This window comes from Podarcis tiliguerta, assembly GCF_965153285.1.
Source record: "Podarcis tiliguerta genome assembly, chromosome: 12".
In the NCBI taxonomy this organism is placed as follows: domain Eukaryota; kingdom Metazoa; phylum Chordata; class Lepidosauria; order Squamata; family Lacertidae; genus Podarcis; species Podarcis tiliguerta.
Window position 1 is genome coordinate 59,321,764 of NC_139545.1, and position 25,603 is coordinate 59,347,366.

The window sequence follows — 25,603 nt, forward strand, 5'->3', positions numbered from 1 at the left end:
ACAGGTCTTTGCTCTGAAGGGGGGTTCTTCTTCCCCACCCTCAGTGCAAAGCCATTTGCTGTCCTAAAGGCCTGAGCAGCTCTCAGCATTTGAGGAGGGTCAGGCTGCATGGCTAGAAAACAGAGTGGGGTTTTTAATATCCTCTGGCCTCAGACCCGGGAAGGTGATTCAGCCAGAAGCACCGCAGAGGACACTGGCCATGCCTCATGTGACAGAAGCATTATTGAGCCACAGGACTGAGCGTGACGCATGGCTGAGCATGGAGGGTCAGTTGAGGGCCCACAATAGATCATGGCACAGAGGTGGGGTGGGAGGGGGATAGACGCCTAGCAGTCTTGGCAGAAGGGAAAGCGTCTTAAAAGATAAATAAAGCACTGGCATCACTCCATCGTACCTCACAGAATCCTAGCACCCCAAGGGGCCCCAAAGGTCATCCAGTCCAACCCCCTGAAATGCAGGATACCTCTGCCCGTTTTGTTCCCTCTTGTCGCCTAAGCAGAGAATTTTGCACTTGCCTCCATTCCATTTCCATCCGACTTGATGAACCAAAACGGTTCCCGCAAAGGCTGCAGTTCTCTCTCTGAGATGCCGGCGCTCAAACCCACAAATCATGCGCAGGGGATACAAAGGAACAAAATCTTTATTATTTAAAAGCTTCTCTACGAGTCACTCAGCACCGAACGACAAAGACACGGCAGCCATGGAGGAAGAGGAGGAGGAGGAGGAGGGGAGAGGAGGGAGGGGGGAGTTTGGGTCGCACTCTCCACCCCCCCACCCACAAAGATGGGTGACCAGGTGGACCTGGGTGCAAGGGAGGGTTTGTGGGTGCCCCAAAGGAGGACGTGTGAAAACAAGACGCTGGGAGGGGAGAACAACAGAGCCGTGGTGAAAATAGGAAAAAACACAAACCTGCACCCCAGAAACAGCAGCTGCCTTGTCATCTGGCTGCCCCCTCTGAAGTGGGGCTGGCACGAAAAAGCAGGGGGGGGGCAGGCATGCAGCACTCAGGCACCTCTGCCTTTGCGCCCCCCACTCCACAGGACAGCACCCCTTTTGTCTCTTCTGCAGAGAATGAGCCCCTGCTCCCCCCTCAGCCTGGGAATCCCTGCGTGCTCCTCGTAGGGACCCCAAAGGTCATCTAGCTCATCCCCACGCGATGCAGGCACCACAACCAAAGCATCTTCGACAGACTGCCGCCCAACGTCTGTTTAAAGACCCCCAAGGAAGGAGAGCCCATGGTGGCCAGACGGGAGGGGTCGGGGGCATTTGGACGCTGGGCTCAGCACAGGGTGGGTGAGGGTCGGTCCCGGCAGGTTTGCTTGGAGCAGGCACATCCTGGCGAAAGGGCAGGATCAGAACCAAGCCAGGACTGGCACCAGCTGGGACTCCCAGGGCCCCTCGCCAGCCATAACACGCCGACCTTGGCAGACCCCCAGGAGCGGCTGGGCAGGGGCTCAAGCCCAAAATAAAATGCCCCAGCCTAGACAGACTGGAAACTCGAGAAGCCCACAGAGCAAGGAAATCTACAGGCTGAGTCGTTGCATTTGGGGGGCGCCAATACAGAGGGGCAGCTGCTGCAGACAAGAGCCAGGCGTGGTTTCCGTCTGAAAGTGGCATTGCCACCCAGTGGTGAGACCTTACCCAGGGGAGCAGGGCTGCCACTGCTGTTGTGCTGGCAGGAGAATAATCCTTGCATGGTCCGGGGGGGGGGGGGGTGGCCTTGGCAGCCCCCTGCCAAAGTCCACCAGAAGTTTGGCACCAGAAGTTTGCAAGTGCAGTGCAGAGGGGCAGAGCAAAGCGGAACCCGGGATTTGGCAGCTGGCCTCTTTATCACTGAATCACAGGGTGGGAAGGGACCCCAAGCAGGCATCTAGACCAACCCCCGCACGGCAGGAATCGGAGCTAATGGATTCCTGACAGATGGCCGTCCGACCTCTGAGGGAGGAGAGTCCACCACCTTTGGCTAAGTCTCTCTCTCTGTGTGTGTCCCTTTTGGCTTTGCTTAAATCCACCAGAGGCCTGGCTAGCGAGGAGCATGAGAACATAAGGAGAGCTGCAGGATCAGGCCATTGGGCTACAGCCCAGCATCCTGTTCTCATGAGAAGGGGAGCCTTTTGCCACCGCAGGGCTCCTCCTCACACCCTCTAAGGGGGTCCCACAGACAGCAGGAAGAGGCAGAGAGCAAGACCCTCTTCAGCGGCCGCCTTGTGTCTCAGCCTGCCAGAGGGCAGACAGGAACGCAGACAGCCTGTGGGGCTGGCCAGGGGGCAGGTCTCCATCTCCATCTCAACGGGGGGGGGGGGCTCTGTTGGGAACTGGCAGTGCCCGCCACAACCCACACTCCTCCAGAGATAGATAGGAAAGTCAGGGCGGTGGGACAGGGCTTGTCGACAGAGGGGGGTCTGTGGCCTCTTTGGCCTTGGCAGAGGAAGAGGGCAGGCAGGGAACACGGGCGAGACAGGTAGATTTGCAAGGAGCTCCACTCCATAGCAAACCAGGTGAGCACCGCAGCCCCCAGACCCAGGTCTCTCTGCAGCCTCCACCTGTCCAGTGAAGGGGGGGGGGATTTGCTGCTCATGAGGCCATAAATGGCCTTGCAAAGGGGCATGAAGGCAGAACGCCTGAAGGGCACCATGAGAGAGAGAGAAAGAACGGAAGGAAGGAAGGAAGGAAGGGAGGGAGGAAGGAAGGGAGGAAGGAGGAAAGAAGGAAGGAAGGAAGGAAGGAAGGAAGGAAGGAAGGAAGGGAGGGAGGGAGGGAGGAAGGAAGGAAGGAAGGAAGGAAGGAAGGAAGGAAGGAAGGAAGGAGGCAGGCAGGGATTGGAGCCGACTCCTAGGGGCCAAGGTCCCTTTGGGGCCCCAATAAAAAATTTGAAGAGGCCACGGCCCCACAAGGTTAATGGGCATTGCTCTTCAAATAGTGTGCATGTGCCATGACTTGTGATCAATTATGTGAGGTGGGGCTTAGTTGGGTCCCCCAATATTTTGTTCAAGTTGGCACCCCTGGAGGGAGGGAGGGAGGGAGGGAGGGAGGGAGGGGGAGACACACAGAGAGAGATTTAGGAGCATCTGACCAATCCACCGGGCTCCTCCTCCCCTTCCAAGTCTTAGTCCAGGAGGGGCCCTGTGTGCTTGGGGGGCGGGTGTCCTTCATTCTCCAGCATCCGATGATCGGCGTGAGCGACGTGAGGGGAGACCTCGCCACCTTCCGGCCTGGGAGGCTCTCAGCAGCCGCATGAGGAGGAAGAGGAGGAGGTCGGTGGGGCAAAACACACTCAAAAGGTGGCCAGAGACTGGTGGCGCTGGTGGTGGTGCGAGTCAGACCTGCCCCCTTGGCCAGTCGTGAAGAAAGCCCACCCTCTGTGGGATGGGGGGCGATGGGGGGACACAGGTCAGTCCGCTGGCTCAGGGGCTGGCCAGCCAGGCCGGAAACCCCCACTTAGGTATTACGCACCCCCAGAGACTGCTCCAACTCCTGACGACGCTGCTGGATCTGAAAGGGCAAAAGGAGAGAGTTGGGGGGCGATGGAAGGGGCTTCGCCCTCCCAGCCCAGCTCAGCCTGCCTCCACCTTTGTCCCCTGTTTTTGTACTGTTTTGGGGGGACAGGAGGCGGGTGGGTGTGGAGGACTCCCTGGCCCTGAATGGGGTAACACTGCCCCTGAAGGACCAGCTGCGCAGCCTGGGAGTCATTCTGGACTTAATAATAATAATAATAATGATAATAATAATAATAATAAATTTTATTTATATCCCGCCCTCCCCAGCCGAAGCCGGGCTCAGGGAGGCTAACAACAATCAAATAATCAAACAATCAAATAATCCAACATTCTAAAAACATTTCATTATAAAAATCAATTAATTACAGCTGTCCATGGAGGTGCAGGTCGATTCTGTGTCCAGGGCGGCTGTTTATCAGCTCCACCTGGTATGCAGGATGAGACCCTCCTTGGCCATGGACTGTCTCGCTAGAGTGGTACATGCTCTGGTTATCTCCCGCTTGGACTACTGCAAAGTGGGGCTACTTTTGAAGGTGACCTGGAAACTACAACTAATCCAGAATGTGGCAGCTAGACTGGTGACTGGAAGTGGCAGCCGAGACCACATAACACCGGTCTTGAAAGACTTACACTGGCTCCCAGTACATTTCCGAACACAATTCAAAGTGTTGGTGCTGACCTTTAAAGCCCTAAATGGCCTTGGCCCAGGATACCTGAAGGAGCGTCTCCACCGCCACCGTTCTGCCCGGAGACTGAGGTCCAGCTCCGAGAGCCTTCTGGTGGTTCCCTCACTGTGAGAAGCCAAGTTACAGGGACCCAGGCAGAGGGCCTTCTTGGTAGTGGCACCCGCCCTGTGGAAAGCCCTCCCACCAGAAGTCAAAGAGAAGAACAAGTACTAGACTTTTAGAAGACATCTGAAGGGAGCCCTCTTTAGGGAAGCTTTTCATGTTTAACAGACCATTGTATTTTAATACTCTGTTGGAAGCCGCCCAGAGTGGCTGGGGAAACCCCACCAGATGGGCGGGGTATAAATAATAAATTCTATTCTATTCTCTTACCTTGCAGTAGAAGTACCTGCTCACAGCCTCCTGGGACCACGGCTCGTGGTAAAACTCTGCCCTCCGCTCCTCCTCGGGATTCCCCACCACGTCGGTCATCACCTACCATGCAGAGGGTACAATGTGGCATCAGAGTAGCCTCATCAGTTCTAGGTATTCTGCCGCGTTCTGCACCAAGGGCAGTTTGCAGACAGCATGTACTGGAAGCCCCTCACAGAGTGAGTTGGAGAAGTCCATCACGGGGCATTTGGGTTGGCATTGCCATTGCCTGACTAGGACCAACATGATAGGCGCGGATGAGATTGTGCGTGGCATGGAGAAAACTGAGGAGATTTCACCCCTCCCATATCCAAGAATCTGCTGGTGTTCTCTGCTGATTCTCCAGAGAGGAGGGGGCGGTTTCTGCTCTCTACTTATTCCGCTCCAGCCTCACATCAAAGAGAGAGAGAGAGACTGAGTGTTAGAGAGAGATCGTGTGTTTAGATAAGGTTGCTGCTAAGAGCAGCTGCAGACACTCAGTGCAGTTCAGCATTTTTGTTTAGACCTCATTTAGCTCTGCATATAGTTGTGTATTATAGTTGTAGACAGAATAAAGAAGATATTCTACAGAGCTGCTCTCCGAGTGGTTTATACTCTGCTGTACTCTGCTGTGCGACGACTGTCTTCTTGTGGAAGTGAATCCGGTGCTCACAACTCTAAGCTGTGAGTCCACAGCACTTTAACCTGTTCCTGTGCAGAAGGTGGTCTCTGGAAGTGCTACCCAGCTCGCCCGGCCCAGTCGGGCCTGAGGGTGTGTGAGTCCAGTTGGTGGCACTGGCTCAAGGGCGATGCTTGAGTTTTCCTCCCTCTCTCCTAATGCTGGAACCTGCGGACATCCAACAAAGCCGATTGTTGGGAGGTTCAGGGCAGGGGAAAAGAAGTACTTCTTCATGCAGTGCAGACTGTGGAACTCCCTCCCACTGGATGCAGTGGTGTCCACAAATTTGGATGGCTTTTAAAGAGGGCTGGAGGAGGAGGCAGCTATTGATGGCTCCTGGCCACCATGGCTACACTCTGCTGCCAAACCTTTTAGACTCCGCACGATGCTGCCATTTCGCTGGCTAGTGAGCCATAGGTTCCAATCTGAACAGCCACTGGGAGCAAGGCCCCCGTGGGATCCTTTTGCAGTGACTTCGAGGTATTTTAACATGTAAAAACAGCCACTGTCTTCTCACCCTCCCAATAAGACCCCATTGCAGGAGCCCCACCTGCCCCTTTGTGCATTAGGACCCCCCCCCCAATAGACCCACCTTGAGATCCCTGCTCTGGGATCGGAGGAGATCTTGGATGTACCCTTTGGGGTCTTTGGAGAAGCTGAGCATAAAATCCCTCTGTATCTTCAGCTGGTTGATGGACTCGATTGTCTCGTGAATCTGAGCAGGGGAGGAAAATAAGAGGCTCGTTTCTCCTCGTGGGATTTGCACCCGGTCCCCAAAGGGAGCCCTTCAGTCTTCACACCAGACTGCAGACACACGCCTGTAAAGCCATCCTGTGATTTATCTGCGATGGAAGGGGGTCAGACTAGATGACCCTTGGGTCCCTTCCACACCTACAGTTCTACAATGCCCCCAGTGGTACTGATCCCCTCAGCTGTAGCTGGCCATGGTTCCTCCAAACGGAAAGCCCCTGAGCCTCTAAACTTAAGTTCCCCTACCACTTGCCCCAGCACCCCAGGCCCCCAGTCTGCCTCTTCTCCCCACACACACACCCCCGCCCCGACCCCTAAGCACCTTGTTGTCCAGGGCTGTGATCTCCTGCTGGTTTGCTGTCGAGAGGAGGAAGCTGCTCATCTGCCCCTTCAAGGGGTCCTCCACTTCCACATCGATGTCGTAGCAGGCGGTCTTCTTCTGGTCATTGGGGTCCACACTAGGAGGGGAGCCAAGGGGGGTCAGCCCTCTGGACAAGGTGAGGCAATGCTCCCAGAAGGAGGCACCTTGTAGCCTGGTACGCAGGATGAGACCCTCCCTGCCCGCGGACTGTCTCACCAGAGTGGTGCATGCTCTGGTTATCTCCCGCTTGGACTACTGCAATGCACTCTACGTGGGGCTACCTTTGGAGGTGACCCAGAAACTACAACTAATCCAGAATGCGGCAGCTAGACTGATGACTGGGAGCAGCCACCAAGACCACATAACACCGGTCTTGAAAGACCTACATTGGCTCCCAATACCTTTCCATGCACAATTCAAAGTGTTGGTGCTGACCTTTAAAGCCCTAAACGGCCTTGTCCCAAAATATCTAAAGGAGCGTCTCCACCCCCATCGTTCTACCCAGACACTGAGGTCCAGCTCTGAGGGCCTTCTGGCAGTTCCCTCAATGCAAGAAGCAAAATCACAGGAAACCAGGTGGGGGGCCTTCTCGGTGGTGGCACCCGCCCTGCAAAACGCCCTCCCACCAGATGTCAAGGAAATAAACAGTTCTCTGACATCTGAAGGCAGCCCTGTTTAGGGAGGTTTTTAATGATTGATGCTTTATTGTGTTTTTAATATTCTGTTGGGAGCTGCCCAGAGTGACTGGGGAGGCCTGGCCAGATGGGTGGGGTATAAGTAATAAATTATTATTATTATTATTATTATTATTATTATTATTATTATTATTATTATTATTACCACAACCTACTTTTCTGACTGGTGCAGAATGGTCTACCTTCACTGGCAGAGGTTTGGGGCCCCTCCCAGCCCCAGAGGCCTTCTGCATGCAGCTCCTTGTGGCTTTGGGGTCACAGCACTGCCGCAACTTCTCAGTGAGCACAAAAACAGCCTCCAGCCAGGATGGTCACAGGGCCTTCATCTGGCCCTCGGCGTCCTCTCCCTGGACCCCACACACTCATCCCCCTGCCTGCTGAATTGATATAGACCTCTTGAGGGGTAAGCAATCCATGAGCCTCACATCTCCTCCTTGCAGAGTCGGGACCCTTCCTCCACGTTGTGCTGGCTGAGAAGGCCCACAAGGGGCACCATGGAATCTGAGTCCTGCCCACGGCCCCTGAAGGAGTTACTGCACCCCAGGAGGAGGGGAGGCAGGGCTTCACCCCCACCCCACCCAAGCATCCCAGAAGTCCAGGCCACAAGTCACCAACTGCCGTCCCACCAGGATTGCAGGGGGTTGGACTAAATGACCCTTGGGACCCCTTCCAAGTTTACGCTTCTCCCGCTGGAGGACAAGGTGGGGCCGCCTGACCTGATGATGTGGTTGATGACAATAGGATCCGGCGGCAGCAACAAGTTCGTCAGCCTCTGCGGGATTTCGGAAAACTTTAGCCGCGGGCAGTCAAAGATCTGAAACCATAAAGGGAGCAGCTGGGTGTCAGGAGTTGGGTGGCCCACAAAGCAAACCTCAGTTGTCCCCCCCCCCCAGATGCTGCAGTGCCCCCCACCCACCCCCAATCCAAGAAGCTTCTCCTGCAAGGGAGCCCTTCATTGGCTCCCAGTACGTTTCCGAGCACAATTCAAAGTGTTGGTGCTGACCTTTAAAGCCCTAAACGGCCTCGGCCCAGTATACCTGAAGGAGCGTCTCCACCCCCATCGTTCTGCCCGGACACGGAGGTCCAGCTCCAAGGGCCTTCTGGCGGTCCCCTCACTGCGAGAAGGCAAGTTACAGGGAACCAGGCAGAGGGCCTTCTCGGTGGTGGCGCCTGCCCTGTGGAATGCCCTCCCACCAGATGTCAAAGAGAAGAACAACTACCAGACTTTTAGAAGACATCTGAAGGCAGCCCTGTTTAGGGAAGCTTTTAATGTTTGATGCATTACTGGAAAGCCCAGCCAGATGGGCAGGGTATAAATAATAAATTATTATTATTATTATTATTATTATTATTGGCTCAGAAGAGAAAGGAGCAGAGAACAGAACAGGGGCCACCCTAGTCGGAAGGCCTGCTTCTGGCAATGGGAGATGGTGGCCCCATGCAGCCCAGCCAAGGTTGGAGGCCTGGGAAGGGGCTTCAATTCATGTCCAATGCCCCCCTCTCACCCCCCCACAAGAGCTGTTTGACCATGGGGCAGACACCCTCGGAAGGAGGTGGGTTCTCCTTCCTTGGAAGCTTTTAAGCAGAGGTTGGCTGGCCCTCTGTCATGGGTGCTTCAGCTGAGATTCCTGCACTGCAGGGGGTGGGCTAGAGGACCCTTGGGGGTCCCTGCCAAATCTACCATTCTACAATTCACGTGCTCCAAGGAAGGGCCTGGCACTCCCTGGCTGGGGCCGGGTGAGATAGCGTCCCAAAGCAGCTTGAAGTCCATATTGTGACATCGGTTCCACAGTTTTCAACTGGCTTTATATTGCAAATCACGATGCGTTATGCACAAAGCACAATGTGGGAAGAACCGTGAAGCCATAGCGCCATCCTTATTTCAGACATCGTGATATATCACTACAGTGGCACCTTGGTTCTCGAACTCAATCTGTTCTGGAAGTCCATTTGACTTCCAAAACGTTTGCAAACCAAGGCGCGGCTTCTGATTAGCTGACTGGCCCCGGAAACAATGTCGACAGCCGAAACGGACATTCGGCTTCCGAAAAATGTTTGCAAACCGGAACACACACTTCTGGGTTTGCAGCTTTCAGGAGCCAATTTGTTCATCAGCTAAGCCGTTGGGGAACCAAGGTACCACTGTATACTGCAGTGTTGTTTTTTAATCATTTTTTAAATTTTCCAATAAAGACAGCCAATCGACATGTCCACATCATAATCTAATTAAAAACAAAAAACTAAAATAAAAAAGAAAGAGCAAATTGTAATCCAAATTTTAATTGTTAATTTTTCTAGGCTCCCCATAGTCTGGACCTCTGAAGCATATCTCCAAATCTTCAGTTCTGCCTCCGCTCATGGTTTTCATATTTTCCACATCCCAATCTTAACGCTTTAAAGTTATCCATCCCTGGCTCTACGATTCTCAGTCATGTCAAAAATCATATATCCTTTCGTCCATCGAATACAGCTTTATTTGTGTATGGCAAATAGACAGTTGAAAAAATGTATACTGCAGTGTTTAGGTAAAGGTAAAGGGACCCCTGACCATTAGGTCCAGTCATGGCCGACTCTGGGGTTGTGGCGCTCATCTCGCTTTATCGGCTGAGGGAGCTGATGTCCGGGTCATGTGGCCAGCATGACTAAGCCGCTTCTGGCAAACCAGAGCAGCGCACGGAAACGCCGTTTACCTTCCCGCCGGAGTGGTACCTATTTCTCTACTTGAACTTTGACGTGCTTTCGAACTGCTAGGTTGGCAGGAGCAGGGACCGAGCAACGGGAGCTCACCCCGTCACAGGGATTCAAACCGCCGACCTTCTGATCGGCAAGTCCTAGGCTCTGTGGTTTAGACCACAGCGCCACCCGCGTTCCACATACTGCAGTGTTTAGCTGGTGATATCTGGTGATATATCATGAAGTTGGAAACCAGACATTGCCCAGCCCCATTCGTGGCCCCTGGGGATAACCCAAGATGCTCTAGAAGGGCCTCCCCACTCTCCCTTGAACCCCAGAAGGACAGGAGATGCAGGAATGTTGGCAGAGACCTCTTTCCCCACCCTGTCCCCCATTCATTCCTTCTCAGTCTAGGTCCCTCCTTCCAGCGCCCAGAGCCCCCCAGGCCCTCTAGGGCAGCTGCTGGGTGGCTCACAGCTTCCGCCCTGCCAGCCCCTCCTGGAGGGGGCGAGGTGAGGAGAGCGGACTCACCTGCTGGAAATACTTGTCACAGTTGATGTACTCCTTGTCGTGGGAGTCCTGCAGCTTGTTGGTCTTGATGTACTGCCAGAGGGCTTGGATGATGGCCGAGCGCGTCTGCGTGTGGATCCCCAAGAGGCGGGCGAGGCGGGGGTCCAGCTTGAACTGGGGGGGCTGCAGGAGAAAGAGGGGCCAGGAAGCACCGGCGGATGAGAGACTGGCTTGGGTTTTGCATTGAAGCCGGCCGGGTCTGCTCCCTCAAGCCCACCGCCGACCCTGGGGTGCTGGTCTCTGGTCTCATGTGCCCAGAAACGCCCCCCCTTCCATTGCCACTGACCTGGTAGTCCAGCATGAGCAGGAGGGTGCAGCGCACGCTGACGTCCCCCGGCCTCTTCACCTGGAAGCCGTCCGTCTCCTGGGTGGTGGGGGTCCTGTGCCACTGAGAAGGAGAAGCAAAGGGCAGGTCAGGGCCAAGGACGGGGCTCTCAGCAAGGCTCACCCATGCAAAAAGACACTGTGGACACCTCCAGACGGATGCAACATGGTAGACGTTTAGAAAAGTGTGCATGGCACGAGGAAAAGTGGACAGAGAGAGAAGTTCTCCTCCCTCCCTCGTAACTGGAACTCGTGGTCGTCCAGTGAAGGTGAAGGTTGGACCATTCAGGACAGCTCAAAGGAAGGACTTATTCATGAGGCACAGAGTTAAACTGTGGAACTCCCTGGTAAAAATTTAAATTGGTTGTATTTTGCATGAAAATTTACTTTAGCAATTGCATTTCTCCCAGGTTTCCATCATTTGTGAACGTCTACCTGATCTGCTATGTAGGGAAGTCTATCAAAGAGTTCATCACTTGTTTGCAAAGTCATCCAGAACACCTGTAAGATAGTGCTGTGACTTGCCAGTTAAAGTATCTCTGCACGAGGATTCTGTCAGTTTGACCATGCTGAATAAAAGCAAGCAAAAAAACCAAAACAAACAAACTGTGGAACTCCCTGCCACAAGAATCCCAGCTGCTGGGAATCCCTGGAGGGGAGAGGGCTGCTCTTGTGCTCGGGTAATGGGCATCTGGTTGGCTGCTATGAGGACAGAATGCAAGGCTGGACAGGTCCCCATTGGCCTGATTCTGCAAGCCTTTTTAGGGCACGACGTTCTTACAATGTGTCTAAACTGGGCAAATGGGCAGAAAAGGGGCAAATGCAATTCAATGCCAACAAGGGCAAAGTGACCTGTGTCTGGGCAAAAAACAAAAATCTCAATTTCACGCATATACGGTCCTGGGGTCTGAACTGGCAGGGACTGACCAGGAAACAGACCTTGGTTCTTAGTGGATAGCTTGACGGAGATTTCGACCCAGTGTGCAGCAGCTGTGGAAAAAGGTGAATCCCATGCTGGGCGTCATTAAGAAAGGGATGGAAATAAACCGCCAATATCATAACGCCATTAAGCAAATCTCTGGTGGGGCCACATGCAGTGCTGGTCCCCTGGCCTCAAAAAGGGTGTCCTACAGCCGGAAGAGATTTGGAAAAGGGCGACCGAGATGCGCGAGGGGATGGGGGCAACCCTCCCAGGAGGAAGAGTTGCAACATTTGGGGCTTCCTAGCTTAGAGGAGATGGAAGGTAGCAGTGGAATGGAAGAGATGTCTGGAATTTTGCACAGCCTGGAGAAACGGAGGAGAGAGGAAAGGTTTTCTCCCTCTTCCACGAGACTGGAACTTGTGGGTGTTGGACGACCAAGATGGGAGATTCAGGAAAGGGCTTCTTCAAGCGGCGAAGAGTTAAACTGTGGAACTCACTCCCACAAGAGATGGCGACAATGGCAGCCACCAACTTGGAGGGCATTAAGGAGGAGGCTGCCAAGGGCTCCTAGTTATGAGAGATGCCTCCAGAGTCAGAGGCAAACATGACTCTGAACCGCAGTGGCTGGGAATCCTGAGCTTCCCCTTGGGGCGTCTGGTTGGGAGGCCAGGACACTGGACTTGGTGGGATCCTTTGGCCTGGTCCAGCTGGCTCTTCTGTGCATACTAAGAGGGCTTGAGAAGGTACCATCCCTGTCTGAATGGCCACAGGCAGCATCACTGGTGGGATTGGAGGGACCACCTGGGAGATGGGATGCAGCAATGGGATGCAGGGATGGGGAGGAACTCCCTCTGCCTTGCCCAGGCAGGGCCTGCTTCCTACTTGGGACCGAGGGCACCACTCACCTCCACCAGGTGATTGTCTGGTCCATACAGGTCCTTGTCCAGTTCGATGACCAAACTCTTGAAGAAAGAGGAAAACTTCCTTTTCTGCTTGCTGAGCTGTGGAATCGGGAGGGAGAGATGTCAGAGCACGAGGAACGAGGAGCCGAAAGGGTCTCATCTCTAGGCCAACAAGAATCACACAACTGCAGAGTTGGGAGGGTCCCTGAGGGTCATCCAGTCCACCCCCTGCAAGAGCAAGGGATGAGGCCCCGGAGAGGAAAGAGGTGGCTCCCAGTCCCACAGAGAGGGTTGGGAACAACATCCAGGCCCCACTGAGCTCTGAGGCCAGCACCAGATGCTACTGGGGGACTCCTTCTCCCCCATATCATGTCTGCCCCCTTTGGCATGGGACATTTCCCCAGATATTTTCCTTTTCTCGGACCCCCCTTCCCCCTTCTTCTGGCCCTGCCTCCCTCATCCTTCAAGCAAGCTCCACACATGCACTGCTGCAAGGGATCGTGGCCTTGCTTGGCCCAGGACCCTGGCCCCTCTCCTTCTCCCCCCCCCCACATTGGGGTTTTTTCACTCCAGGAGTGAACCAGGAGGCCTCTGTGCCAACTGCCTTGGCTCTCCAAGGGGAACTGAGGCCCACAGCAGGTGCCTCTTGCAGGTTTCCCTCATCCTCTGCCCCTCAGCTGCTTTCCCCAAAAGCTGCCCCACCTGGCCAGGTGGCTCGCCCGACTTCTCCCCCAGCCCCACAGAGAGACGTGAAAGCAGGTAAGTCCACCTGGCCAGAGCTTACATCGTCCAGCAGTTTGCCTTCCACCCGCAGCTCCCAGGAGGCGATGCTGCCGTCGGAGTCGTCTGCGTCCGACTTGGCCGGGTTGAAGGTGTTGGAGATGTAAAGGCGCAGCTTCCGCTTTTGCTGTTGGAGGGAGGAGAGTCTGAGCTGGGGGGAGGCAAGGAAGGAGGGAGGCTCCTGCTCAATGGGGCACCTCAGGAGGAGTGGGGCCAGGCGCCTCCTCCCCGCCCCTTCCTGCCTGCTCGGATGACGGGAGCGAGCCAGCAGTAAATCACACTGAGCAAGTTGGAGTTAACTCTTTATTAGCAATACCAGGATCTGCACAGGAGCGCCAGGCCTCAGGAGCACAGCAGCTCAGCTCTGGCAAGTCTTCCTCCCATGAAGCAGCTGCCAAGTCCCCAGCTCCCCACAGCCGTCTAAGACCCCTCTTCTCTGGGGGTTTCTCCAAGCAACTGGAGACTGTTGCATGAAGCCAACCTCTCCTTCGCCCTCTTCACTCCTCTCCTGGTTCTAGGAGACAGACTGGAAGGAGAGTTTGTCGTAGCAGGAGGGGGAGACACTCATGCCTCTTTGTGGGATGTAACGTCACTGAAGCAGTCAGACACACAGGAGAATGTTGCTCCAGCCAGGAGGACTTCCTGTCACACCTGGTCTGGAGCATCCTCCCCCTGCATGTGACCAGGTAGATGGATGTGACCCTGGCAGACACTACAAGAGGGTTAGTCATGCAGCCATCTCTCTCTCTTGATCCCTTCTCTCCATTTTGCCTTTGGCTGTCTTCTGGCTCTCAGCCAGCAGCACATGGGCTCATCCCTCACAGAGGATGAAGCCACACTTTCCTCTGTAACTGTAACTGCGAGCCAAAGCCTGCCTTCAGGACCGTACTGTGAACTGAATGTAAGTAAACCTTATCATTACTTTCAAAAGAAGACTGTTGTGTCATTTTTGTTTTTAAGAGGGAACTAAAGGGGATTTACCAGGAACAATCCAATCTGGACAAGCCTGACTGGATTGCTTAACTCAAACGATTCTAATGAATCCATCAACCAGCAACAAGGGAATGTGCTCTGCTACTATCTCACTACTGTGAGTGAGGAAGGATAATATTTAATCCATATATCCTCTCCTACTATTTGCAGCGTTCTCACACTCTTCACTAGCCAGACTCCTCTCTGCCTCCTCTCCTGCCTCAGCTTCTGCCTCTGAGTCTGAACTTCTCTCTGCTACAGACTCTCCCTCCTCACTAAACCCTGTTGCCTCTTCAGCTTCCGCCTCCTCCTCTTCCCAATCTTCTCCATCTGACCATTCATTGTCGCCCCACCACCACTCCCTGGGCTCTGAGCCTTCTTCCCTGGGGGGTTCCCCCAGCTGGTTCCCACCCCCACCACTCATTCCTCTGGGTCCAGCCAGTCCACGACCTCAGAGGGGACTGCGCTGGGCTCTTCCCCAGCATCAGGGAGGCCCATCTGCTCCTACCTTCATGGGCCTCTTCAGGGCCTCCTGGATGTCCACTCGCTTCCGCATAATGGTCTGGTCCAGCTTCCGCTCGAACGCCAGCAGGTCCATGTAGGCCTGAGACTCTGGCACCAGCTCCCGGATCTGGGAAGAGAGCAGAGCGTCGCAGAGGGACCCCCTTGGCTTGCAGGAGGTCTCTGGCTCAACCCCTCTCCTCTCAGGGGGAATGTCAGGGAACAGGCCTGGGCAAGGACCCTGGAGGGCTGCTGCAAGTCAGAGCTGGGCTAGGTGGAGCCCTGGCCAGGCTCAGGAGGAAGCAGCTTCCTTCGTGCAGAGGAAGTTTCCCTTCCAGAGGGCGAAGCAGAGCCAGAAGCAAGGAGGTGGAAGATGCCCCCCCCCCAATGCAGAGGGGGGCATTTATGCATAGGTTTATTTGCTTTCTTGGTTGCTTAATACAAAAGAAAAAAAGCCTCTAAGTGACCTGCAAAATATTAACACCGCAAGGCTTTGTCAAGGGATTCTGGAGGAAGCATGGACAAAATTAATGATATTTGGAACGTGTATACTGAAACCACAGCAACAAATATTGGAGGGAAACAATAAGATTATCCATTTACATAAATACTATAGAGTTCTGTAACCTTGATTGTTTTGTTGTTGTTGTTTTCCTCTGCCTTTACTTTTTTTTTTAATGTAACCTTTTTCTTTTTCCCTTTTCTTATTTATTTTAACTCACTGGAATACTTTGACTTAAATATAAATATTTTCCAAAGGGGGGAAAGGAAGCACTTTCACCCCTTAACGTGCATGAATCCTCGCGGGGGGGGGGGGGTGAAGCCAGAGAAGAAGGACTTGCTTGTGCTTCCCTTTAACTTGACACACGCAGAACACGGGGAGGGCAGTGCTCAGGTGAGCGAAAGGCCTCCCACCTGGGAGACAGGCGGGTAGACAGACACCCACCTGCTCACACTGGAGAAGCCAAAGGCCTGCCTAACCAGTGGGCTCCTAGCATCATTCAATTGGAAGGGACCCCAGGGGTCATCCATCCTGACCCCCCGCAAGGGAGGAGTTCTTGCTGTGCTGGCTCCATGTCACCCACAACAAGGAGCCAGGAGACCTTCCTTCAGATGGGGAGGAGAGCCCGTCAGGGTCCGATGAGGAAGCAAAATGGAAAAGAAAGAAACTCACCCTCTGTGGGAGAATCTTGTCAGCCATCTTCCTCCTCTTGGCGCTGCAGGTTTGTTGAAGGGGAAGGAAGACACACGTTACCAAGGCAACTAGCCCAGGTTACCTGCTAAATTATCCTCTACTGGAGGGTCTCGGCTCCCCACCCACCCTGAGTCTCAGGAGGCTGGCTCTGCTTCCCAGGAGGTACCTGCCCACCCCCTCGGCCACGAGGGTCCTTGTGGCGGAAGCCAGGGCCTTTTCCCACCCCAGGTTGCCCTGACTGGAGCGCTTTGGAGCACTGAGCACTGAGACTTGAACCCGGGCTTTAATGTGAGGCATCGTGGAGGTCAAGAGGCAGCCTCAGGAATGCTCTGCCACAACTGTATATATTTGTATATTTCGCACAAGGGTGTCACCAGAAATGGCTTAACACTTGTTTTCCTTTGTGTTTATGCACTTAGCTTGTTGGGGTTTTGTTTTTTGTAATATTGACTTTATTGCGTGCTTGCCAAATTGCTGCTTTTTGCCATTTTTTGAATTCACCACCATGCTCTGCATTTTGCGTATTTGTATTTCCAACACTCTGCCTTCAGAGGTTCTGGATGCATGCTGTGAGCCACTTTGGGCACAGCTCCCTGTGGAAAGGGGCAGGTAAGTAAACTCACTCCATCCCTCCATAAATACAGATGTGTTTGCTTAACACCTGGCAGTTTGCAAGAAGTTTGGAGACCCTTGGAGAGTGTTCCAGTGTTGGGCTGCCGGCTGCCTCACCATCTCTCTTCCCCTCAGGCCAACTCCTCACCCAAGTGGGGTCCAGTTCACTCACTCCCCCCCCCCATTGCCAGGGAGGAGGCCAAGCAAGTGGCCAGGCCTTTGCTCAGGGAGGGGCCTTCTGCCTTCAGGGCAGGGCTGCTCAGCCGCAGGCTGTCTGCAGCTTCACAGGCACAGAGGCCAAGAGGAGGAGACCCCCTTCCGTAGCCCAAGGCTGGCCAAGTGGCCCCCAAGAGACGGAAGGATATGTTGCAGGTGGCCCCTCAGACCCCTGACCCCTATCCTGACAGGTAAATCAATATTAATATTTGTATCTTAATTTAAATCTTATTGTGCTTTATGTCGGAAACAGTTCAGTTTGGTTGTGTACTTTATTGTTTATGCCTACTTTAGCAATCAGGCAAACCCTTCCATGTTGTGAGTCGCCTTGAGCGTAGTTTTAGCTCTGGAAAGGCGGCATACAGATCAAACCACAGTGGGGGCGACGATGCTCCGCCAGCTTCTCTGAGCGGCAAGGGCTCTGCGGAGGCGAGAATCGGCCGGACATATCCCCCCCCACCAACCACCAGGGGGCCTCCTCCCCTGCGCGGAGCTGCGAGAGGACAGCTGCGCAACGCGAGTCGGATCCTGAAGGGGCGCCGGGAGGGAGAGAGGCGCTGCCAGGGAGAGGGAGGCTGCGTCCTCCAGGGAGCTGAGCGGAAGCCTGCGGGTTCCAGGTCTAGACACGCGCGCCTGGGGCGGAGGGCTGCCGGATCCTGCACCGCAGGGAAGGAGAAAGGGGCTCCACTCACCTCCTGGGCCGGTTCTGCGTGGCGGCGCCCGCCTGCTGCTGCTGCTGCGCTTGTTGCTGCGCCGCCTGCTGCTGCTGCGCCTGCTGGGGCGCTGCCCGCTTGCGCGTGGGCTCCATCACGGCCTGGGGCATCCCGGGGCGCACGGAAGGGCTCCCGACGTAGGGGGGGCCTGGGGGACCCATTGGAGCCCCCTGGTGGGGCATGCGAGCGCCTGATGGCATCCCAGGACGCTGGAGGGAGGGAAAGAGGAAAGAAGGGAAAGGCAACAGGTGAAGGCTTGCTCCAGGAGGTGGCAGCACGCAGATCGGAGCCCGCGCAGGTCCTCTCCCCTGGCGGGGGCGGGGGGACAGGTATCCAGGCTCAGGGCAGCAAGGAGGCCCAACTTTCCTGGGTCAAAAGGACATGAGGTCACCTCCTGCCACAGCTGGAGGCAGGATGCGTCTGCAAGCCGGTTGCAGGAGGCGTGAGAGGTTGTGCTGGGGTCCCTAAAGCCTACCCAGTTGGGCCCTGAGAGAACAGGATGCTGGACTACATGGGCCCCTGCCTGGTCCCTGGCTCTTCCTGTGTCCTTATCTAGGTGCCCCAAAGCAGGCCCTGAGCCCCACAGCCTCTTCCCTCCTTGCCCTTCCCATCAGCTGGTACCCAGGAGAATCCTTGTCTCTGATCCTGGGGATAAGCCTTGGCTTAGCCAACGACAGCCCTCTGCTCCTCCATGAATTTAATCCTCTTTTAAAGCAATGGCTGGCTCCTGAGGCAGTGAGTTCCACAGTTTCACCCTGAGCTGTGCAAAGGACTTTCTTTTACCCATCCTGAATCTTCCAACATTCAGCTTCACAAGTTTGAGTGTTATGAGAGGGAACCTCCCTCTCTCCACTGTCTCCACGCCAGGCACAGTTTTATAAACTTCTATCATGTCATTTCTTGTTTGCCTTTTCCCTACACTAAAAAGAAAAGAAAAGCAAGCCCCACAATATCCATTTTAAGGTGAGGCAACCAGAACTATTCACATTATTCCAAATGTGGCTTCGCCATAGATTCCTATAATGACCTCATGGTATTGGCATTTTATTTTCAATTCCTTTCCTACCGATCCCTAGCATGGAATTTTCCCGCAGCTGCCACATGCAAGCTCTCTTCAATGACCTCAAGGCCCCATTCCTGGTCATTCACAGTGTCCAGGGCGGCTGTCTCCCAACTCCATCTGGTACGCAGGATGTGACCCTCCCTGTCCACAGACTGTCTTGCCAGAGTGGTGCATGCTCTGGTTGTCTCCCACTTGGACTACTGCAATGCGCTCTACGTGGGGCTTCCTTTGAAGGTGACCCGGAAACTGCAACTAATCCAGAATGCGGCAGCTAGACTGGTAACTGAGTGGCTGCTGAGACCATATAACTCTGCTCCTGAAAGACCAACATTGGCTCCCAGTACGTTTCCAAGCACAATTCAAAGTGTTGGTGCTGACCTTGGAAGCCCTAAACAACCTCAGCCCAGTAGACCTGAAGGAGTGTCTCCACCCCCATCGTTCTGCCCGGACACTGAGGTCCAGCTCCGAGGGCCTTCTGGCGGTTCCCTCCTTGAGAGAAGTGAGGTGACAGGGAACCAGGCAGAGGGCCTTCTTGGTGGTGGCACCTGCCCTGTTGAACGCCCTCCCATCAGATGGCAAGGAATAAACAACTATCTGACTTTTAGAAGACATCTGAAGGCAGCCCTGTTCAGGGAAGTTATTAATGTTTGATGTTTTAGTATGTTCTGATATATGCTGTGAGTCGCCCAGAGTGGCTGGGGAAGCCCAGCAAGAAGGGTGGGGTATAAATAATAAAATTTAATAATAAAATTTAGGACATGGGGATGTAGTAGCAACCCTTGTTGTTCTGACCGTTGAAGAGGTCGGTGGCCCCATGGCTGACCCACAGAGTGTGGGTCAGCCTGCAGTTGTAAGAGCTTCCCCAGCTGATTCAGACCAAGGAAGTCTTCACAGAAGCAAGACCCTCCCAGCGCATAACTCCTCTGCTCAGAGACCTGCACAGGTCACCCATTTGCTTCCAGGCCAAGTTGAGGGTGCTGCTCTTAGGATATTGTAACCAGGGATATTTTCCAGCCAGAACCTGCCGGAACTCAGATCCAGCATCTCTCAGGTGGGCGCCATTGCCATGATAAGAGAATGGGGGAGGCGTTCTTGGTGAGTTCTGGCACCTCTTTTTTTATAGACAAATAGCACTGTTTGTAACCCACCCTGGGACCTCAAGGTGAAAGGCAGGTAACAAATAAAGACTAAAAATAATCGAAGCCATAAAGAGCTTAGGACCAGTTTACTTCTGTGACTGCCTTGCCTTTATATGCCTAATGAACTGCTTTGGTCTGTGGAACTGATGCTGCAGCTGGTGCCACATAATGCTCATTCCAATCTTTTAGTGTGGCCACACTTGCACTACAGAACTCCCTGCCACTTGACATCAGGCAGGTGCACCTTCACTGCACTCTTCTTGGCACCTGTTTAAAACTTTTCTGTTTAGGCACCCCTATGCAGACATGGAGAAATTACATGTGCTTTCTTTCTTTTAAATTACTGTTGATTTCAATCATCCTTTGAACACTTTTAATACCTGCTCTTAACTGTATCAATAATCTTTAATGCTGGCCTCCTTTCCCCTTTCCACCTAGAGGCCCCTGAAGCCTTTTGCACCCAATTTCTCCAAAGCCACCTTCCCCCACCCCAATGCCACCACTTCCCAAACTGCAAAGGAGACTAAAGAGAAGCATGACCCCTCCTGGCCACACAGAGCCACTTGCCCACCACAACCGGCCTCCGTGGCTTGACCGCCCTGGCCTTCACCTCCCTGCCCTGGCAGCCTTCAAAACTGCAAGCCCCTCGGGGCAGGGACCTGTCCCTTCTCCTTAGTTGCTGCGTCAGGCACCGTGTTCATTGGCGGCACCATAAGGATGTAAACCTCATCCTCGCCCCCCTCCAACGTACGGAGAGAGCCATGGGGGGGAGCTGCTGTGAGGCAGACAGGGGGTCCTTTCATCTGAGGGCACCTGTTGCGGCCACAAGCCCAACACCACGGGGGGGGGGAGAGAGATGAGGCCCCTCCCAGCCAGCCAAACATCTCCACCCCCGGCAGCAACTGATCCTGCAAGCATGCCTCACATTCAGGGCCACCTGCTGCTGTCTCTCTGGCCCCCGCCTCCCCCGGAGACTCAGCTGCTGCCCGTCAGTCAGACCAAGAGGCCGGCCGGCCAGTGAAGTATGGAAATCAAATCATGGCACATCCCCCCCCCCAGCTCCTTGCCTTTAAGGAAGACCTTCCTGCATCCCTTGGGGGGGGGGGGGAGAACCCTTTCAGTTTGTTTAAGGTTTTCTCTATTTGGCCCCGGAACCTCTGCACAAAGATGATGGGAGCAGACGCGCAGGGGCTCCCCTGACTGCAAGGGAATGAATTGTTTTGAGCCGGTTTTGCTGCAAAAAAAAAAAAAAAAAGACAGAGGAAGCAGAAGGGATTTCTGTGAGGAGGGGGAGGCCAGGTCTAAAGGCCAGCGTGTGCTGAATGGAGCTGCCCCCCTCCCCAAAAAAAACCTGCACAAGAGGTGGATCAGATACTCGTGAAATCACAAAGCCGGAAGAGGTTGTGGAGATCATCTAATCCCTGCCCCACAGAAGAGGCTGCAATGCAGGAGGCAGCTGCCCCATCCCTGACACCTGACCCGCCCTTGAGCCTCTGCTTAAATATCTCCAGCCCCAAACAGACCTAGCAGATGCCTGCCTTGTCCTGCTACGGCCTGTCATTTTGGGAGTGACACTTAAAAAAAAAAAATCTTCCATGAGGGGACTTTAAAATATGTTTCTGGGTGTGAGGAACTAAAATCTGCTATTACGGCATATTTATGTTTTAACATTACCGTATTTTTTGCTCTATAAGACTCACTTTTTCCCTCCTAAAAAGTAAGGGGAAACGTGTGTGCGTCTTATGGAGCGAATGCAGGCTGCGCAGCTATCCCAGAAGCCAGAACAGCAAGAGGGATTGCTGCTTTCACTGCGCAGCGATCCCTCTTGCTGTTCTGGCTTCTGAGATTCAGAATATTTTTTTCCTTGTTTTCCTCCTCCGAAAACTAGGTGCGTCTAGTAGTCTGGTGCGTCTTATAGAGCGAAAAATACGGTGTTTAGTTTGGTAGTCTATGTTTGATGAAGAAGCACATCAAACTGCTTTCAGAAAGCCCAAGAATTTTAATTTTACCTTCTGAAAATGTCAAGTAATGCTAAATATTAATATATTCTGTAACTGCAAGTACTTGGCAACCATTTTTATGATTTCTACGCAATGTTACACACATTTCACTTACCAGGCAAAACGAAATTGGATTAATTTAATCACACTATATTTTGATTTCCCAAATCATGTCACGACTTTTTAGCATCCCTCAGTTTTGGAATTTGAAAGTTGGAAAATCCAAAACACCCGACTGCCCTGCCTTTTGCAGCTGGCCCTGCCCTCAGGAGCAAGAGGCAGCATCCCTGCGCCATCTTCTGTGTGGCTGCCAGCCCTTCCGGTATTGGAAATGCACCTCTGTCTCTCCCTTTAAGCTTCTGATCACCACCCTGAACAGGAGGAGAGCCCTGCGGCTGGATCAGGCCCATCTAACCCAGCCCCCTGAAACTACAGCAATTGTGGGGAGGGGGAGAGGAAAGGGTGGCCATGCGCTGAGCCTCCCCTTCCTGGGAAGAGGGCAAAGTTCTTTCTTTAAATCTGTCCATAAGGGCCAAGAGGCAGCCATGAGGGGCTAGACCAGGTGGGACCCCGGTGGGCTTGGAACAGTGTCTGCCTGAGTCCCTCTCCAGGACAGAGGAGAACTTCCTTCTCTGGTACAGGCAGGAGCTGGGTTTCCAGGGACATCTCCATGGAAGTCCACAAGCAAGACCTGAACTGCTGCTGCAGCTCCTTCTACCATCCATCACAGGACTTGGTCTGCAGAGCTTCCACCATTCCAGTTGCTCTCCTTGACACACACTAACTGATCAATTTCTTCCTCAGAACTGGACACAGCCCTCCAGAAGTGACTCAGCCAGGACAGAGCCCTGAGCTCCCGTCAGTTGCCCTCACTTGTGTCTTGCGTTGTGTGCGTGCGTGTGTGTGCACACACACTCCTTCATGATCTGTTTTGAACCCAGCTCATTAGCGATGAATTCTGAGCACCACCCTTTTGACTTCCTCGGACAGTTTCTGTCTGTTGTGCTTCTGAAACACCCGCTGAGCTCCAGGGTCAGGAGCAGTAAGGCTGAAAGGCTGCCTTGCTGAGCCAGGCTTGGGTCCACTGAGTCTCGCATGAGATTCCCAGCCAGGACCAGGAAGATACAACCACAATCAGGGCAGGAGAAGCGGACACGGAGCAATGGATACAAACTACAAGAAAGAAGATTCCACCTAAACATTAGGAAGAACTTCCTGACAGTAAGAGCTGTTCGACAGTGGAATTTGCTGCCAAGGAGTGTGGTGGAGTCTCCTTCTTTGGAGGTCTTTAAGCAGAGGCTTGACAACCATATGTCAGGAGTGCTCTGATGGTGTTTCCTATTTGGCAGGGGGTTGGACTCGATGACCCTTGTGGTCTCTTCCAACTCTATGATTCTATGATTCCCTTCTCCACCACAAATAATCCTCTCCCTGCCCCATTTTGCCAGGAGGAAGAGCCCTCGCCTCTTTCGCCTGCCCTTCCGCACACACAAATATTGCAGTCACCCCTCTTTCTTCCCCATTCCCTGTCCTCTCCAACCCTTTTGGAGTTGGGGGAACCAGAAACCCCACCTGCCTTTCAGGTATTCCAAGTGAGCCAGATGCCCTAATCTAAGAAATTCAGCCAAGGGGCCGAGAGGAGGGAATGAAGGACTGGGGAGGGGGCGGGCAGCCACTTTTACCTTTGCCCCAGGGAAGAGAGATAACTTGTCGCAGTACCAGCACGTGTCATTTCCATCTTGGTGCTCATTTTTATGAAGAACCTCAGGAAGCAGCTGGGTGCCTGGGCACTTTTTGTTGTCGTCTGCAGCTGCCCACAAGGGAGGCTGAGACGCCTCAGTCAGGCAGGAGGGGGGGATCTCTTGCCAAGTACTATCAAAAACTTGGCACCGTGTTGTGCCAGTTGGGCAGGACTCTCCACACCACCTCCTCATAGAATCATAGAACTGTAGAGTTGGGCGGGGCCCCCCAAGGTCATCTAGTTCAACCCCCTAAAATGCAGGAATCACAACTAAGGCATCCAGGTCAGAGGGACATCTGGCCTCAGCTTAAAGGTAAAGGTAAAGGGACCCCTGACCATTAGGTCCAGTCGTGGATGACTCTGGAGTTGCGGCGCTCATCTCGCTTTACAGGCCGAGGGAGCCGGCGTACAGCTTCTGGGTCATGTGGCCAGCATGACTAAGCTGCTCCTGGCGAACCAGAGTAGCACACGGAAATGCCGTTTACCTTCCCGCCGGAGTGGTACCTATTTATCTACTTGAACTTTGACGTGCTTTGGAACTGCTGGGTTGGCAGGAGCAGGGACCGAGCAACGGGAGCTCACCCCGTCATTGCGGGGATTCAAACCGCCAACCTTCTGATCGGCAAGTCCTAGGCTCTGTGGTTTAACCCACAGCGCCACCCGCGTCCCTTAGAGACCCTCAGCTTAGAAACCTCCAAAGAAGGAAAGCCCACCACCTTCAGAGGGGGTGTCGTCTTCCCCACCAGGAATCCCCTAGAAGCACCAGGCCTCGTGAGACCAACACTGACCCACCTCCCTGATGCTCCAGGGAACCTGCGGACGAGACCTCAGGACAGGAGTGCAGCCCCCCTGAACCCACAGCAGGGGAAAGGCTACAGAGAGGCTCCCTGAGGGGACATGGGGAGATGGCTGGGATGGAGACAGCAACTCTTGCCGCCCTCTCTCACCCTCAACACTCGAACCCAGCAGCGTCACCCAATGAAGCCGAACGCTGGGAGACTCAGGACAGACAGAAGGAAGGGTGTCTTCACACTCAGCAGTGCTGGGTTCAAGTGAGGCACAAGTGTTCGGGGCAGGGAGATTTCAGGCTTGACAGACCCACTTGGGGTTTCTAGTTTGTTTGTTTTGCTAGAACTCCAAAGCTAGGCACCAAAGACAGAATTAAAGGACAGGGTGCCTCTGAGCATGTTCTAGGAATTTGTTTCCAGTGCCAGAACTGAACAGAGTTCACAGTCCTTCCACACAAAAGCCCACTTCTGCCTGGCTTTCTTCAGCAACATAAAAGGGAGGGGGGATTTTGTTGTTTGAAATACAGGATGTTGGCTTACACAGAGTCAGAACACTGGTCCATCTATTGCTCAGCAGTGTCAACACTGACAGGATTTCAGGCAAGTGGGTCTCCCCCAACCCTACCTAGAGCTGTTGCTAGGGTTGAACCTGAAATATTCTGCAGACAAAGCAAGTGCTCTTAGAATCACAGAAGTATCCCAGGCCCTCATGTTGGAAGGGAGCCCAGGGGTCATCTAGTTCAACCCCCTGCAATGCAGGAATCTTTTGTCCAACCTGGGACTTGAACCCACAGCCCTGAGATTAAGAGTCTCATGTTCTACTGACTGAGCTATCACAGTGAGCTACGGCCCTTGACACCCAACTGCTGCTACTGGGAGTCAGAAACGCAGGCCAATCGGCTATAACTCACCCATAATTCTGCAAGGAGGCTTCAATGTACCACCTGCCCACCCCTGAACTCTGGAATTCACTGCTGCAGGAGGCAGTGGAGACCACTAACCTGGGCAGATTTAAAAGGGGGGGGGGTGTGAAGCAAATATCAGAGGGAGAGCAAGGCTCTGAATGCGAGTTGCTGGGGAACACAAGGAGGGAGGTGGCAGCTCTTGCACTCAGGTCCTGCGCACCTGGGGGGGGGGCTTCCCTCTGGGGCCCCTGCTTGCCCACTGAGAGAAGAGGATGTTGAGCTGGGTGGTCCTTTGGGCTGATCTCCAAAGAAGACTCTTGGAGGTGGTCCCCCTGCCTGTCTGTGAAAGGGAGCCACGGGGCAAGGAAACTCTCTGGGGATGGTGGCCTGGTAGCCAGAGCAGCCAAGGCTTTGCTCAGGGACCCTCCCAGCCGGCAGCCAATGCTGGGGGCCACATCCTGCCTGGGGCCCTTTGGGAGAGGGAGCCGAGAGTGGCAGCAGGAGCCCATGGGGGGGGGTGAGGCACGCT

The 25,603-nt window shown here is 54.0% G+C and overlaps 2 protein-coding genes across 7 annotated transcripts in view; one reads left to right on the forward strand and one right to left on the reverse strand.

The window, feature by feature from the left end:
- The window catches only part of LOC310660898 (uncharacterized protein), a 561,482-nt gene that overhangs the window by 106,288 nt on the left and 429,591 nt on the right, over positions 1-25,603 (forward strand). The window lies entirely within an intron of this gene.
- The window catches only part of SMARCD3 (SWI/SNF related BAF chromatin remodeling complex subunit D3), a 35,968-nt gene continuing 10,987 nt past the window's right edge, over positions 623-25,603 (reverse strand). For 3 of the 6 annotated variants that reach the window (XM_083406456.1, XM_083406459.1, XM_083406458.1), the window contains exons 2-14: positions 17,418-17,647; positions 15,877-15,919; positions 14,710-14,832; positions 13,234-13,356; positions 12,453-12,548; positions 11,565-11,615; positions 10,588-10,689; positions 10,263-10,424; positions 7,775-7,872; positions 6,325-6,460; positions 5,845-5,967; positions 4,556-4,657; positions 623-3,492 (exon numbers count right to left, since the gene is read on the reverse strand). In XM_083406456.1, coding sequence (XP_083262582.1) covers positions 3,439-3,492; positions 4,556-4,657; positions 5,845-5,967; positions 6,325-6,460; positions 7,775-7,872; positions 10,263-10,424; positions 10,588-10,689; positions 11,565-11,615; positions 12,453-12,548; positions 13,234-13,356; positions 14,710-14,832; positions 15,877-15,919; positions 17,418-17,647 — 1,443 coding nt within the window. In that variant the 3' untranslated portion in view covers positions 623-3,438. The remainder of the gene's footprint in view (positions 3,493-4,555; positions 4,658-5,844; positions 5,968-6,324; positions 6,461-7,774; positions 7,873-10,262; positions 10,425-10,587; positions 10,690-11,564; positions 11,616-12,452; positions 12,549-13,233; positions 13,357-14,709; positions 14,833-15,876; positions 15,920-17,417; positions 17,648-25,603) is intronic. The other 3 variants (XM_083406457.1, XM_083406461.1, XM_083406460.1) reach the window with 1 other exon arrangement.